Source organism: Meles meles, chromosome 5 (assembly GCF_922984935.1).
Source record: "Meles meles chromosome 5, mMelMel3.1 paternal haplotype, whole genome shotgun sequence".
NCBI classification, from domain to species: Eukaryota; Metazoa; Chordata; class Mammalia; order Carnivora; family Mustelidae; genus Meles; species Meles meles.
In genome coordinates this window covers 13382501-13398605 of record NC_060070.1, presented here as the reverse complement: position 1 = coordinate 13398605, position 16105 = coordinate 13382501, and the positions used below count along the sequence as shown (strand labels likewise).

Genomic DNA, 16105 nt, shown 5'->3' with positions numbered 1-16105 from the left:
GAAAAAGAGAACAAATAGGTCAATTCTTTATTTGGGCCCCTGACCTTATCACTTGCCCACATGGCTACTTACTCAAGGGGCCAATTCTTTATGGGGATATAAATCACAGATCTGTGAACTCAAAACAATAAGAGATTTGATGATTTACCTGGTTGGAATTCTGGAACAAGATGCCTCACAGAGCATCCTATGGTACCATTGGATAGTGATGGTGGAGTACAACGGTTGCAGGGCAGAAGAAGGCAGAGAGAGGAACTGAGATGGTTTTGCATTATATGGTGGAGATCTAAAAATGGGATATAGGAGATTATTGAAATTGAGAACTACTGTGCCATCCAGAGGCACCCCTGCCACATGCAGTAAATGAGCCCTCTAGTTAACTTGTGTCAGGGAAAGCCCAGAGCAGAAACCAGAATGATCACAGGATTGAATCTCAGGAAGCTCCCTATGAGTGGGAGCTGAGAAGAAGGCAGGGATGGGCTCAGAATATGTGAGGTAGAGCTCAAAGCTCATACGTTTTAGAACTTCAAGAAATTGATTTTTAAAAATTAAATTAAAGATTAATTTAGAAATTAAATTTAAATTAATTGAATTGAACGTAGAAATTAAAGAAAATAATTAGGTTGAAAAATCATTAAAAATACAAATTTTTAAAAGATTTTATTTATTTATGACAGAGGGACAGAGAGAGAGAGTTTACAGACAGAGGGAGCAGAGGGAGATGGAAAAGCAGTTGTTCAGCCCATGAGCCCATGGTGGGGCTCAATCCCAGGATCCTGGGATCATGACCTGAGCGGAAGGCAGACACTTTCCTACTGGGCCACCGACATGCCCCAAAACTACAAATTTTTAAAAGCTGATAAATACCACAAACATCACAAAATCCATAATAATAATATTTTTATTAGTTAACTCCCTGCCGTACTCTGTAATACTTTCGTAAATTTTAGGCCACATAGTTTTTTGAATGCCTCATCACTTGATACAACTTTGAACTGTCATTTTCCATGAAAAAGAAGAAAACCAATTTAATTTTCCTCTAACATAAATGATCAAAATTTATTTACTTTTACTGATTCTTTAGAAAAATTTCTTTCCTTTACAGATTGATGGTGTAATGGTACAAAATTATAAATTGTCAAATTTAGGGAAATATATATCAAATTTCTTACATGAGCTATAAGATTCATCAGAAAAACATTTATCAAATAAGTAAGATGTGATCCAATATGTTAGGAGGCATGAAATAAGCAATTTCACATATGGATACACTAATGGCTATAGGACTGTTACAAATTCATGCTTTCAAAATCAAGAATCCTGATAAATTCTATTTCAAACAATTGTCATACATTGATTATCCTTGAGTAATTGCATTTTATACTATATAATCAAATATAGTCATGATAGGAAAGAACTATTTTGATTGGATATTTATAAAAGTCAAACTCCCCACTTACAAAAAAAGTATCTGGTGAGTAAAAGACCTGTGCCCGCATTCTGGCTCTGACATTTCAAACCTCATTTTCTTCCCACTACGCTCCAATGCGCCCTGTGTAACACATTCGTACCCTTTCTCTGCCTCTCTCCTTTCCCTTTACCTCCTTCCTTCTCTATCCTTTTCTGAAACATTGTCCTTCTCTGCCTTAACACTGTTCGCATTTTGCATCTTACCACAAAGTGATCTCATCCTCTTGCATGATTGGAATGACCATCCAGAGGCTGATGACTTATAAATGAATTGCTCTAACTAAAATTCAAACATTATAATTTTTCCTTTGTCCCACAACATGAAAAGACCGAAATCAAACTATCAGTATTGAATCTGCTTTTCCTGTCTTCCCTCCCTGTTAGATAATGCTACTAGTACCCTCTCCATTCTTCCGTAGTAGAATTTAGGACTCATATTATACCCTTCCTCCTTGATTTCCTACTTCTTAAAAGTAATTAAGTCCCGTTGATCCTTCTTCCTAATTACTTCAATTCACCATTTGTTACATTTTCTTATATGATGCTACTAATTGTTTGTGTTTGCTGATTGTGTGATAGTGGTGGTAGTGGTGTTAAGGAGTAAGGAAGAATGACTACATCTGGGGAAATACTGCACTTGAGAAGCCAATGGCAGGTGCGGATACTCAAGAGAGAGCCGGAAAGGGAATTATAGAACCTGAGAGAGAGGTTGTGGATCAACTACATAGAACTGATAAAGGATTGTAAGAAAGTAAAGCAAAAGATGTGAACTCCACTCTTTAAAAACTATGATTCTGTTACAACATTCAATATAATGAGAAAATGTTTCAAAATTTCCAAGATGTTCCCAGCATGATCATTTTTGAGAAGATTAAAAAGCTTTGCATACTAAATGCCCAAATATTGCTGGGGCAAAGTACTTTGCAATGTTAATAGCAATGCACTCCCAGAAATGTACACGGCCCACAATACAGTACACAAGGCACATTGTACTTTTAGGTGAAGCCTAAATAAATGGGAGGAAAAAATCTCAAACTTTTGTACATGTCTCCATGCTTCAGACTCTTTTACCATAAAACAAGGTGATCAGACAATGTGGTTTAGAAAGCCCCTTTCAGTACCTTCTCATAATTACATGACTTTTTGATCAAAGTTCTTTTTAATTTGACAATGAACTGATGGGGGGAACAAAGAATATTTCCTCTTTACTTTTACTTTAAAAACTGTTGATTCCCTAAAAAACATTTGGCTTATTTTACTACAATAAAATAAAATAACACAAATTCTTCTTTCTATATTTAATTTCATTCAATAAGCATTTACTGGTGCCCAGTAAATTTTGTGCTGAGTTCTTTGCTGAATGGATAAATTTTCTCTATTTTTATTTAACTTTTCCATTTGTGCTTTCATATTTTACTTATAGTGAGTGATCATATGTACATCATCACCAAAAGTATAAGTGAAGCCTTATATTTGTTGTATTAAGTATTATAGGTAATAATTTTACAGGAAGACTATGCCTTCTAAAAATTTATAATCTGTAGCATATGCTTGATCTTCTTTAAAAGCAATTCTCTAATATTGCTGTTGGTAAAACTGCTTTATCATATTTTGAAGTTGTGTTCTTTTTTTTTTAACAAATTTAAATTAATTTATTTTTTTCAGCGTAACAGTATTCATTGTTTTTGCACAACACCCAGTGCTCCATGCAATACGTGCCCTCCCTATTACCCACTACCTGGTTCCCCCAACCTCCCACCCCCGCCCCTTCAAAACCCTCAGGTTGTTTTTCAGAGTCCATAGTCTCTTATGGTTTGTGAAGTTGTGTTCTTTTTGTTGTTGTTGTGTGCCTTCATTATTAAACAAGTACCTAGGGATAAAACCATTATTTGAAGTTAGTCCTAATATACACTTGATTCTTTTTTACATACAAAATTTTTAATAGAAGACATTTCTTTTTCTCTGAGAACTTCCAAATTTGAAATCTAAGATATTTCTAAGTTCTAAAAATCAGTCCTTTAAAATAAAATCGAAACCTTGTTATCTATTAACCAAAAAGTTCTATCTCTGAGGTAAATATTCTCATGCTGTTTTGGAAGTCAGTTTGTCTAAGTAGATGATATTTTCCTGTAAACAAAAATCTGAAGCTATAGACAAGAATATTTCAACCAGTTATAATGGTTAAGTACATCAGAGGATTTAGCACAGTAATATTTTTCTATGATACATAATATTATTTATCACAGAATTTGGCATCAAGTAGGCAAAAGATGATTTTTTTCATATAAACTTCTGATGAAATAAATGCTATTCATGTCCTGAAGTAAAATTTCCGGAAATGAAATAAAGCAGGAAATAAGCACTTCCAAAAAGCATAATCCAAAAAAAAAAAAAAAATGGTTACACAAATTCTCTTGGCCATAATGGTAGTCTCTCACTTTTTCCTCTGACCAGATGCGGGGTACGTTGGCATCTGACCATGTTCTCACTCCATCCTCCACCTCAGTTCCATTTCCAAAAGGAGAACTTGAAGAATCTTACAAAAATGCATACAAGAAAATAAGAGAAATAAAGAGGAAAATTGGCAAAGAATAGGCAATATAAAAGGAAATGATGAGATTAGCAGTAAAGTTGATACAATAGAAATATATTTGATTTTAATGTCATTAGGATTCTACACAATTAAGAGGAAACACAGATTTTACGTTGATTTTTCCGAGCCACAAATGTAAAATATAATCACTTATTCATCTCACATTTTCTATTTAAAGGGTTCATCCATTCAATCTACTTCAAGAAAGCAGATTTTTCCCCTTGCTCTGGGTGAAAGATATTTTCCTCATGAATTGTCATTAGTGGGAGATGGAGGAGAATGAAAGAATAAAAAGAAAGAATAAAAAATAAAGCAGGTGTGGATAAAGAGAAAGGAACACTCAACCAAAAAGTCCCTGATGGTTATCACATTCTGGTGACACAGAGACAGAAAGAACCAATTAACCTCTGAAAGGAAGTGCGTCTTTGTTTAATTTCCTATAAGCCTCTCTCTGTCTTCTTTTTGAACCAAACTAGCAGGCAACAGTCACTTTATTGTCCACAGGGCTTGGAGGTCTGAGGTTAATACTGTCTCTTTTTTTTAGTATAAGCTTAAATTTGATCATTGACCACATAAAACCACTTCAAAATAAATGTAAGTGAAATATTTTAAAACATTCTATAGCAAAAATGAGAAATCCCTGTTCCCTCTTTCTCTAAACTAGTGGAGAACATAAAAGAAAATAATAAATTAATATATAGTCTCTTTCTATGTTAATGAGAGTATCATCACTGGCCTCAGCTTTGGTTATTTTAGATTTTAGATCTCAATCTCTCTGTCTCTCTCTCTCTCACACACACACACACACACACACTTGCCTGAAATATCAAATTAAAATGGACAATAAATGAGAAATTTAAGTAGGTAGTCATATGACCACTTTGCTCCTCTAATTAATACCTTATCTTCTCTGTTAAACATATGAATTTCTTTATGTGAGGGCGGATAGACATAAAAGTCAGGGCAGATAGAATAAAAGTATCTTTCCAAGCACAGTGCTGGAAAGGGCTCATTGAATCCTTACTGGATTAGATGCCTTTCTACTTCACAGGGATTAGCAAACAGGAAAAAAGAGGGGGAAAAAATCCATTTGGTAAAAACATGAAAGAGCAGAAAATTAGCCCAAAAAGAGGTGAAAGTCCTCTGCACATCCCAGTTGGCTGTTTTGTGAATTCCTAGAGAGGGTAGCAGAGCAATGTGAAGGGCTTGACATGGGATAAAACTGACAAGCTTGATTCTAGAATATGTTCTTCTTCTTTTCAAGGTTTCTTGGTTATTTTTTTTTTCTGGCCAAAGATAAGACCATCACAACTCAAAAATTAACTCAAAATAAAGCCATAACAAAAGGTTTGCAAAGTACATTGGGTTTATACAAGTAATTTATTCAGTGTGGCTTCATTTAATATATGTTGGTAAAAATCAATGATGTATTGGCAAGTAGTAATAATTGTGAAAATGACACCAAGAACAGGTCTGAAAATAAATAGAAGTTCTTTTATGACCACAAAGAAAGGAAGGGTATTTACAAACAAAAAATGCACATGAAACTTGGGAGAATATTTAAGCTGCCAATGAAATGGGATTCATAATGCCTCCCCCAACACAGCATCTGGAAGCTCCATAAAATGGATCAAATACTGAGAGTTTGGAGAATATAATTTTTCAAAAATAATAATTACATGGCTATATATTTGGATTTATATAGAAAATTAACTACTCAATCACTTGGAACAGGTTTTAAAAAATACATACTAGGAAAATTTCAATGGGAATAATAGAAAGAAAATAATATAAAAGAAAAAAATCGAAAGAAAAAAAATAGAGGAAGCCTCTGCCTCGAGGAAAATCCCTAATTCAGAGGGCACAGTAAAACCGGCCAAGGTCAGAAAGGCCTTGTGAGTTCAGGAGAGACACTCCAAGGACATGCCATGTATCCCTCCCGTTTCACTTTGCCCATTTGGTCACCAAACTCATTCATGGCACAGTAAGAAGGAAGAGGTGAAAAGGACAGCAAGAGGTTTGTGTGTTACTATCCAGAGGCTTTATTGATGTATGTTTATTTCAGTTAAAAAATTTCCCTCCCCCAGAATGAGGTGTTCTCAGGTCCACTCGGGTAATTCTCTTTGTCATGGTTGCTAGCACTGGTTTGTATACATCTACAACTTACAGTGGGACTGACTGTTCATGTAACTTTTCTGAGGCAAAATTCATATCACTGCATCAGAACAGAATGAAGCAGAATGAAAAGTTCATGTTGGCTAGACGGCACGACCCCTTTTCTGATCAGACTGTCCTGTTAGATTCAAGCCTTCAGAGATATGTTGGAGGCAATTGGAATTCTTAAAACTTTGGTCTTGTATAATTCTCTTACATATATTTAGGAAATTACTAAACCCTCTTTTATATGTTGCTGTGACTCAAAGTGTGAGTAATTGGGGTAAGAACACTGGCTATCTTTAGAGAAAAGCTCTTTGGATAAATTGAGATAATTCAAACGGCTTTGTTCCTGTAAAATGTCAATTGAAACAGCTTTTGTAGATATTCACTTTCACTCTCATGATAGAGGACCCTAACCTAATTTTGTTTCATAAACATCTCGTTCTGGGGGAGGGAATTTTTTTAACTGAAATAAACATATATCAATAAATACCTAGTGTTAAGATGAGCCTGAAGAAAAGGTTAGAGGTATTCTGAGTCATAAAACTGACAGTAGAGAACCTGATTATTTAAAGTAATACACTCTTAAAGATAAGATGTGAAGTGTAAGGTCAGCTGAGTGGGAAGTGGCTAAGATAGTCAAGCGTGCTTTTGTATCCTGCAGGTCTGTTATCAGTGGTGTAGCTAATGAGGTTCTTTTTTTTCCCCTTGTTTGTGGAGGAAATTTATATTTATAAATATCAAATTTTTTTAAACTTCTTCAGCATCCAGGTCGGTTATTCTAAAATCCTTAAAGTCATAGTTTGAATTTTGTTTTTATTTGCTTGTTGTTGAACTTTGGAGGATCTTGTCTGAATTACCTTGTTCTGTTTGCCACATTTAGAGTCCTCAATAACATCAGGTTGGTTTACCTCCTCAAATTAAATGGCTTTCTTGGGGGTGCCTGGGTGGCTCAGTGGGTTAAAGCCTCTACCTTCAGCTCAGGTCATGATCCCAGGGTCCTGGGATCAAGCCCTTCATTGGGCTCTCTGCTCAGCGGGGAGCCTGCTTCCTCCTCTCTCTTCTCTGCCTGCCTCTCTGCCTACTTGTCTGTCAAATAAGTAAATAAAATCTTAAAAAAAAAAATTTAAATGGCTTTCTCTGCCTTTTTTCCTTTTTAAATCTTTTAAAGGAATAAAACTTCTAAAGCAATTCAAAAGGCCCCAGATCTGACTTTCAGGCATTAATGCAACTTCCGCAAGTTTGACAGTCAAGTTGGTGTATCAGAATTTTAAAGCCTGAATAAACGATTTGAGCCTGTTGACCTTGAGAGGGTTCATAAAATCCTTCATTATAACTGCAGCTTCCTGGTGCTTACTGGAACCAAACTAACTCCCCTCAACACTGAATTAAGGCCCTAAGAAAATGAGTCCATAATACTATCTCCTCCAACCAGCAGCCATCTTGGGCTAAATGAGTTAGCTTGTTAATTTCATGTGACTGGAAAACATAGGCTAAAGTTTACAGAGAATTGATTGCCCCATGTAAACAAAAAGTTCCTGGCGTCAGGCAGATACTCGTCTCTTGCTCTCTCAAATCCACATCCTCCATATTGGATCCACTTTCACACAGGCCCTTCCAACAACACTACATTCTCTCAGGTTTAATTATCTTAAAAATACTATACTCAGAGAGCTCTGGTGGAAACATGAGACCAGCCCTGAACATTCACCATGGCCCCAATCACTTTACATCTTGACGCACTGAACTACTAACAGAGCCCACCACAAAGCCTACACTTGATCTTGGAGGCTGCGAAGCCTACAGACTAAAGGTGGAAAAGGTGTCATTTCCCAGAGTGAAACTGAGTATGGTTCCTAACATTAAGGTAAATAGATACGGAATGTCAAATACATCTGACAGTTGAACAACATATTAGCAAGATATTCTTCTCCCATCATATATAATTTAGTAGTATTGTCAGTATACCTATTCATCCCTTCTAAGTTCTAATTTCTATGACTTTGAAGACATACAACACTCCTAGATACTTACACAGGGGAAAGAAAAACACATTTTCATGCAAAGACTATAATAGTGTTCAGAACAGCTAACTCTGTATTCACAAACAACCTGCAACTCAATTCCCATCAATAAGTAAATGGATAAACAAGTCTGGCATAGCCACACAATGATATCCATATCCATACTCAGTAATAATAATAATAATATCCATACTTAGTAATAAAAAGAATGTATTATTTGATGCATGCAACAAGATGTGGATGAATTTCAAAATATTATGCAGAGCAAAAGAAGCTAAACAAAAAAGAGTACATACAGAATGATTCTATTTACATAAAATTCTAGAAAATGAAAACTAACCTATAATGAGAGAAAACAGATCAAGATCAGTGATTGCCTAAGGCTGGAGTCAAGGCGGGGAAGGGAAATGGAAAGATCAAGGAGCTGCCCAAGGAAACTTCTGAGGGTGATGGATATGTTCATTATCTTGATCAAGAGTTGGGATTTTTTGTTGTAAAGGTCAAGATAGTAAATATTTTAGGCACTGCAGGCCATATGGTCTCTGTCACAACTACTCAACTCTGCCACTGCATCATCAAAACAGCTACGGATAAGAAGTAATTAAATGAATGTGAGTGTGTTCTTTCCAAACAGGCAGTAGCCCAACTGAGTCTGCAGGCTGCAGTTTGCCAATTCCTGATCTTCATTAAGATGATTGTTTTGCAAGTGTGTACATATGTCAAAACTTATCAAATCGTACACTTTAATTATAGGCCATTTATTGTATGTCAATTACGCCTCAATAAAGCTATTAAAAAATAAAAACAAAACAAACAGTCTTAGCTTCCTCATCATGGACTGGATAAAGTTCAGCCTTCTTACCATGGCATACAAATCGCCCCATGAACTGGCCTCTGTATTCCTACCCAGCCAGAGTTATTGTCCTTATCTGGTGGGATTTTACTTTTTGGCACTACCAAAACACACACATCGTGCCATTTCAACTCTATGCCTTTATTTAGGTGTTCGATCTAGAATAACCTACTCTTACTAATGTAAGATTAAACTTGCACATTTACAATTCCAGGATGACTTCCTTCTTCCCTTACCTTACCCCTTCATTTCTTCTTTGTGCCACCGTAATAGTCTCGGGGTGTGTGTGTGTGTGCGTGCACGCACATACACCAATATATACTTATACATACATATAAACACACTTGTGCTATTACATTGATATATATACATACACATTTTTGCATGATTACATTTTTCCATACTTTTAGCTATATATATCTGAAATTTTTCTTTTACATATTTAGAGTTAAAATGAATTATCATTCATTTTATATTCATTTCATGAATATCGGTAGACTTGGATATATGACTGAGCACTCCCTGTGTCTATTACATCTATCACAGTGCCTGACACATTAAAAAAATTCAATAAATCAGTTTGTTAGCTGTTATTATGGCCATTTTACAAATTATAAAATTGATAGGTAGAGAAACTATATTTAGCTCATAGATACTTGATTAGGAATAGCCAATCTAGTATCAGAAAATAGTTCTCCCATACCTCATCTCAAGTACTTTCCACTAACCCTTGCAATATTTTTTATTATTGGAAGCTTATCTATATTTCACACTGGTCTCTTTCTGACTTTGCCACTGCTCCTCCTTCACCTCCTAGATACACCAAAATGAAGACTGCCACCAATATCTACATTTTCAACCTTGCCCTAGCAGATGCCTTAGCAACCAGTACCCTGCCCTTCCAGAGCGTCAACTACTTAATGGGCACATGGCCATTTGGAACCATCCTCTGCAAGATTGTGATCTCCATAGATTACTATAATATGTTCACCAGCATCTTTACCCTCTGTACCATGAGTGTTGATCGCTACATCGCAGTCTGCCATCCCGTTAAGGCCCTGGATTTCCGCACTCCCCGCAATGCCAAAATTGTCAATGTCTGCAACTGGATCCTCTCTTCAGCCATTGGCTTGCCTGTAATGTTCATGGCAACAACAAAGTACAGGCATGGTAAGTTGCAGGCCCGAGGGGTGAGGGGTTTATAGACTGACGTGCTGGTAAAGTCATGAGTGGTCCAACTTCTCAGTCAAATTGTAATTTCAGTGATTTTTTTCTAGCAAAACGACTTTGAATGTTTTGTAATAGGAGTTCTCTCCTAAATTTTAAGACACTAAACATTTTAAAGAAAATATAATCTATTGTTTCCTGATTTCTCTGTATTGACCTCATCAAAATGACAGGAAAATAAGAATATAGCTCTTACAAGATTGATTAGACTTAAACACAAAAGTACATGAAGGTGTTTTAAAATTTCAAATGGCTGTCAACATGACAAATTTATTTTTCTAGCCCTCATATCAAAATCATGAACCACCTATCAGAAAGTAGAAATAATTTATCCATTACCTGGAACCTCCTATAGACTTTGGACAGTGATTGTATTTTTTATGTCAACATGGACCCCATAGGAGATCTAGCTCAAGTGAAAGGTTCCATAATTGTTGATTAAATGAAAGCTTAATGTGATCAAAATGGATGAAACATGAGATATTTAGGGGAAAAAATCTAAAAATAACTCCCTGAAAATCAACAGAGAGCTTTCTCCCTCGATTTTTTTAAATCTTCCTTTATTGGCTTTCCTTAATGGCTTTAAGTTAGCTCTGGTTAAAGCTGTAATTAGTTGTTGCTGCTCATTCTGCCTTACAATTATTGTTTTCCAGGTTCTATAGATTGTACACTCACATTCTCTCATCCAACCTGGTACTGGGAAAACCTGCTGAAAATCTGTGTTTTCATCTTTGCCTTCATCATGCCCGTCCTCATCATTACTGTGTGCTATGGACTGATGATCTTACGCCTCAAGAGTGTCCGTATGCTCTCTGGCTCCAAAGAAAAGGACAGGAATCTGCGAAGGATCACCAGGATGGTGCTGGTGGTTGTGGCTGTGTTCATTGTCTGCTGGACTCCCATTCACATTTATGTCATCATTAAAGCCTTGATTACAATCCCAGAAACTACGTTCCAGACCGTTTCCTGGCACTTCTGCATTGCTCTAGGTTACACAAACAGCTGCCTGAACCCAGTCCTTTATGCATTTCTGGATGAAAACTTCAAACGATGCTTCAGAGAGTTCTGTATCCCAACTTCCTCTACCATCGAGCAACAGAACTCCACTCGAATCCGTCAGAACACCAGAGACCACCCCTCCACGGCCAATACGGTGGATAGGACTAACCATCAGGTATGCAGCTTCTAGAACTGGGTACACCTATGGGGGATGACATAAAAATTATAGATTTTTGTTCCAATCCAAACTTTTAAACCATTAGAAGTGAATCAGTAACTAAGGGATGGAGTCCCTTATGAGGACTGAGGGAGGAGAGCAAATTATGGTCACTGTGGCAAGAGAGGTACTTTACGTTATTTAAACAGCTCTATGTATTTGTGTATATTTATTTAGATATAGAGGTACACCAACTAGAAATCCATAAAGCTACTAAAAATCAGTATCTTCACAGCTGTTGCTTCTATGCGAAGTTAATGGTGTTAGCACGTTGTGGAAGTGATGCTGTTCTAGACTTCTCCTCATTTTCCCCAATGTTTATGTTTCATGCATATCATTCCAATATCCATGTCACTTCTTAAAAGTCAGTCCTGTTCTGGCTCTGTAGTTAAACAGAGAGGGTCATCACTTCACTCAGTGTGCTGGGTGCCAGATGTTCCCAGCAAATCATTGTCACAACAAAGGAGAAAAGACAGAAAAAAGAAAAAAAATTGCCAGCCCTAACTTGTTCAGCCATCGGTTTGTCAATTTTTATACCTGAACTCTAGTGGAAACCTCAAACATATTACTTAATTATTGGAACTGATTTACTTTTTTAACAGTCGTCATACCAGTCAGAGTTAATATGGTGAGGAGTGACTATTTTTTGGAAGATATATTCCCTTGCACAGAGTACAGAGGGCAGCCTGCAGGGAGGAGTCAAGGTTTATATACAGTATTATAATCACATGAGAATCAGAAAAGAGAAAAATGTGTCTCAAAGTTAATATGACCTTGATAAGCCACTGATGTGCAAACTTTGGAATCTGACTAGAAAGTAAATCAAATATACCACTTAACTCTTAATATTAATGTAAATAAGTAAAGTTTCAAATAATAGTGTCAGCATCCAAAAATCACTGCCTCCATAATTTTATAACACAGAACTGAAATTCAAACTTCCAGTGAAGTAAATCCTGGTCAGAGGCCAGGACTGTGAGAACAGATGCCTTTATAAAAATGACTGGGAAGTCTAATTGAGGAGGCAGACGGAGAAGAGCTTTGTGGTACAGAGCAGCTGCTTCCTCTTCATTTTCTTTTCTCCAGGTCCCACTCTGTGTCCCCAACACCCACTGCAGGCCCCCAGCCCAACCCCACGCAGGCTCACCCTTTCCTACTGACCACAAGCGAAGCTTAAGGAGGTCCTCATGGTCTGCCATAGGGGGCGCTAATCCTCACACCTCTGATACTAAATATTTTTAAAAGGAACACCGGAACTTGGACCCTCTAGGCAGTATAAGGTAATGATGTTCGACTCACTGCCAACCAAAGGGAAATTACTAATTTATTTTGTGCCACTTCTAGCTCCATTTCAGACTGAGTCAAAGACAGAAGGAAATCTACTCTGCTTCTTTTCTATTTTTTTTCCACATCAGGACCTCTAAACCTGCTTCTTCTACTAAGCAGCTCTCCCTCTCAGCAGCTATCAAGAGCCTGTGAGTAACTTAGAGAGGGTAGGGATTCAAATAGATTTTCACTGACCTGAGGATAATACATCACAGAATGCAATTTGAAACTCTCAATCTCAAACCAAGGTTAACACATTTTGCCTTGGAACAAAGGACTTCCCCTGGAGCACAGGGACGGAGCCCACTATGAAGTATTGATTCTCCCTCAGTCGGGCCTGCCCTACCTTCCCTCTCTTGCAGACATGCTGGGGTGTGGCTGTGAGGAGCCTTACCCTAGACCATTGCAGGGCCTCTCGTCACATCGGATTCTCTCAGGGCCCTTCCCTCACCAGCTCTCCCGGAGGCACAGCTCCCGGCCTGTCTGATGGAGCGCTTCTCCTCAGTTCAGTAGGACTATCCTTCCATGGCCCCGACCCTGTTCTTGACTCCCATGCAGATCCGGCATTTTCATATTTAGTGTGGTTCCTGCACTGCCAGAGAGCAGGGAAAGGAAGCTAATGGAGGAAGCTCTGTTCTAAGTAACTAAAAGGTTGGCTTTAAAAATACATCCAATTAGGGCTTATCTTCATTGTTGCCTCTATGAAGCAGGATCAGTTTCAGATAACAGCAGAAACACATTAGCCCTGGAATTGGCTGCTTTCCCAAAATGCCCAGCTGAGAGGGCTGGACGGAAGAGTGGCTGCCAGGAAAAGACACTCTGACATACTTGAAAATTAAGATAAAGCAAAGATCTCTTTCACTCGTCTCCACTGAGGTGTCATCATTAGAATCGCAACGGTTACACAGGGACATCTGGAACGGTACATAAGCCTTTGGTGATAGTTTCAATAATAAGTCAAAATAATGAAATTATTTAAAGGAAAAATCAGACACTTTTTGGCCATGTCTATAGGACATAGTTTACTAGTCAGACAAATTCAGAATCTGACAGATAAGTTTTTGGGTTTTTTGTTGATTCGTGTTTTTGTTTTGACACCGTGACCCATTATGTTGCAAGGCAAAGCTAATTGGATTTGCGTGAACTTTTTGACTGTTTGTTTGGACTTGGTACTGTTGTAGATGTTTATGTCTCGCCTACATATTTGTATTTTCTCCAAGAAATAGATTATACTCTATATGTCACGTTTCAAGCGCATTAGTCAACTTCATATTCTGCAGATCAGAGATCCAATATCAAACCTTCCCAGGGTGTCTGTATTCTGACAACTGTACACTGAGACCATGTCCCTACAGCGCAAAATGAAGAGTTGGCAGTCATCAAGGTAATTTCATAAGCCGTGTGAGAAAATTCTGTGCCGCAAATAAACTTTGCATCATTTTTACATAGTTAAGGGTGACTCGGTCAGCTTTTGCTACCTAACTAATCATTCCAAAACATAGCTGCTTAAAACAACCATTTATGTAGTTTGCATTTCCGTAGATCAATAGTTTGAGCTGGGCTGGCCTAGAATGTTCTTCCAGTCTTAGCCAGGCTCAGCCTAGGGGCGGCACATTAGCCCTGCTGTCCTCATGGTTTCTCCAGGTTCTAGATTCAATTCAAAACAGACCTTACCTCCTGATGGTAGTAGCTGCAGTTACATTGCAGAGGAGTACCTACTTCCAGTAGACACATGCTGCCCTGGACAGGCATCGCTTCTTGAGGCCGTGAACCACATCTGCCTTGCTCCTTCTTCTTCCTCCAGCAGCTACCTAAAACAGTGTCTGACACATTCAAAAACTACTCCAAAAAAATCTGTTGAATGAATGAATGATGAGAGGGTTCATGATATTTCAGGAGATATGGAGGGTGGTGAGAATGACCCCTTTCTTAAACAACTGATGGACAACCCCAATGCTTGCATGACACTCTGACGTCATTCCAGGCTAACCCTTCAGTAACTGGCAAATAGACATGGGAGGGGTTCTTCCTTTTCTTTTCTCTAGTCCTCTGATCAAAAGTTCTACTTTCAAAAAAAAAAATTGTTACATCTGTGTTTGTCTTCTAATTTTATTTCTAACAAGTGCTGTTGATGAGCTGGCCACAAACTGGATTCAGTGCCCTAAAGAGGTCTTGCCCTGACTAAGTATAAAAAAGTAAAATAAAAAATGTCCTCATGTCCTTTTGTGAATTCCAGGGCTCAGGCTCCTTCTCCAGCTGTAAAAATCCATGCCTGATTTATGTTCAGCTCATTGTCTTTATGGCTTCTAGATTTTTATTAGATAGACTTAGGCAAAGACATTCATTTTGCATCTGCTATCCATGCAATTTTAATTTCTCTGTACGTGTACCAGTCGACAGTTTTTGCTGGACTCCACCTTGCTTCAGAGCTCATCCCCCATTTGCTCAGATCAACTCAGATCAGCTCAGACCTGAGACGCTGGCCACTGCAACCCACCTTCACTGCTTGGCTTCCCACCCCCACTGCATTCCATAATGCATTTCTGTTGTGATACCTAGACTATGTCCTTTAATGTTTAACATTATATGGGAAAAGAAACAACTCTCTTAGACCAGTTGGATTATTATTTAAAGAGTTTGTACTAACCATAACCATCATAATAATGCTATCTTACATTATTATCACAGCATACAGATTAAAAAGTGGACTATCACCTTGGCTTCCTACAACAAACCTGATGGGTAAACATGAAAAACTGAATGCTCAGGGAGGCTCAATGATCATAAAAATCAAACTACCAGTAAGAGACAGAACCCTGGGCTTCTAATATTAATCCAAAGCTTTCCTCTGCTTTCCTACACAATGCCACTTTGTGCCCAAATATTATTCCATGGTCTCAGCCAGAAGTTCTCAAACTTTATTATGAGTATAAGTTCTGAGACACTCCTCTAAGAAACTCTGGTTCACTGGGTCAAGGTCAAGGTAGTGAACAAGTATCTGAATTTTGAATAAAACATGAAACTGAAAACTGATTTAAATTGTAACTTTATCCTTGGGGCGCCTGGGTGGCTCAGTGGGTTAAGCCGCTGCCTTCGGCTCAGGTCATGATCTCAGGTCCTGGGATCGAGTCCCGCATCGGGCTCTCTGCTCAGCAGGGAGCCTGCTTCCCTTTCTCTCTCTCTGCCTGCCTCTCTATCTACCTGTGATCTCTCTCTCTGTCAAATAAATAAATAAAATC

At 37.8% G+C, this 16105-nt stretch overlaps 1 protein-coding gene across 2 annotated transcripts in view; it reads left to right on the top strand.

Moving 5' to 3' along the window:
• OPRM1 (opioid receptor mu 1) overlaps positions 1-16105 on the top strand; it is a 70754-nt gene that overhangs the window by 40399 nt on the left and 14250 nt on the right. Inside the window, exons 2-4 of one of the 2 annotated variants that reach the window (XM_046006859.1) lie at positions 9915-10267; positions 10978-11498; positions 14147-14191. In XM_046006859.1, coding sequence (XP_045862815.1) covers positions 9915-10267; positions 10978-11498; positions 14147-14191 — 919 coding nt within the window. Of the gene's footprint in view, positions 1-9914; positions 10268-10977; positions 11499-14146; positions 14192-16105 lie in introns of those variants that run through there. The other variant, XM_046006858.1, reaches the window with a different exon arrangement.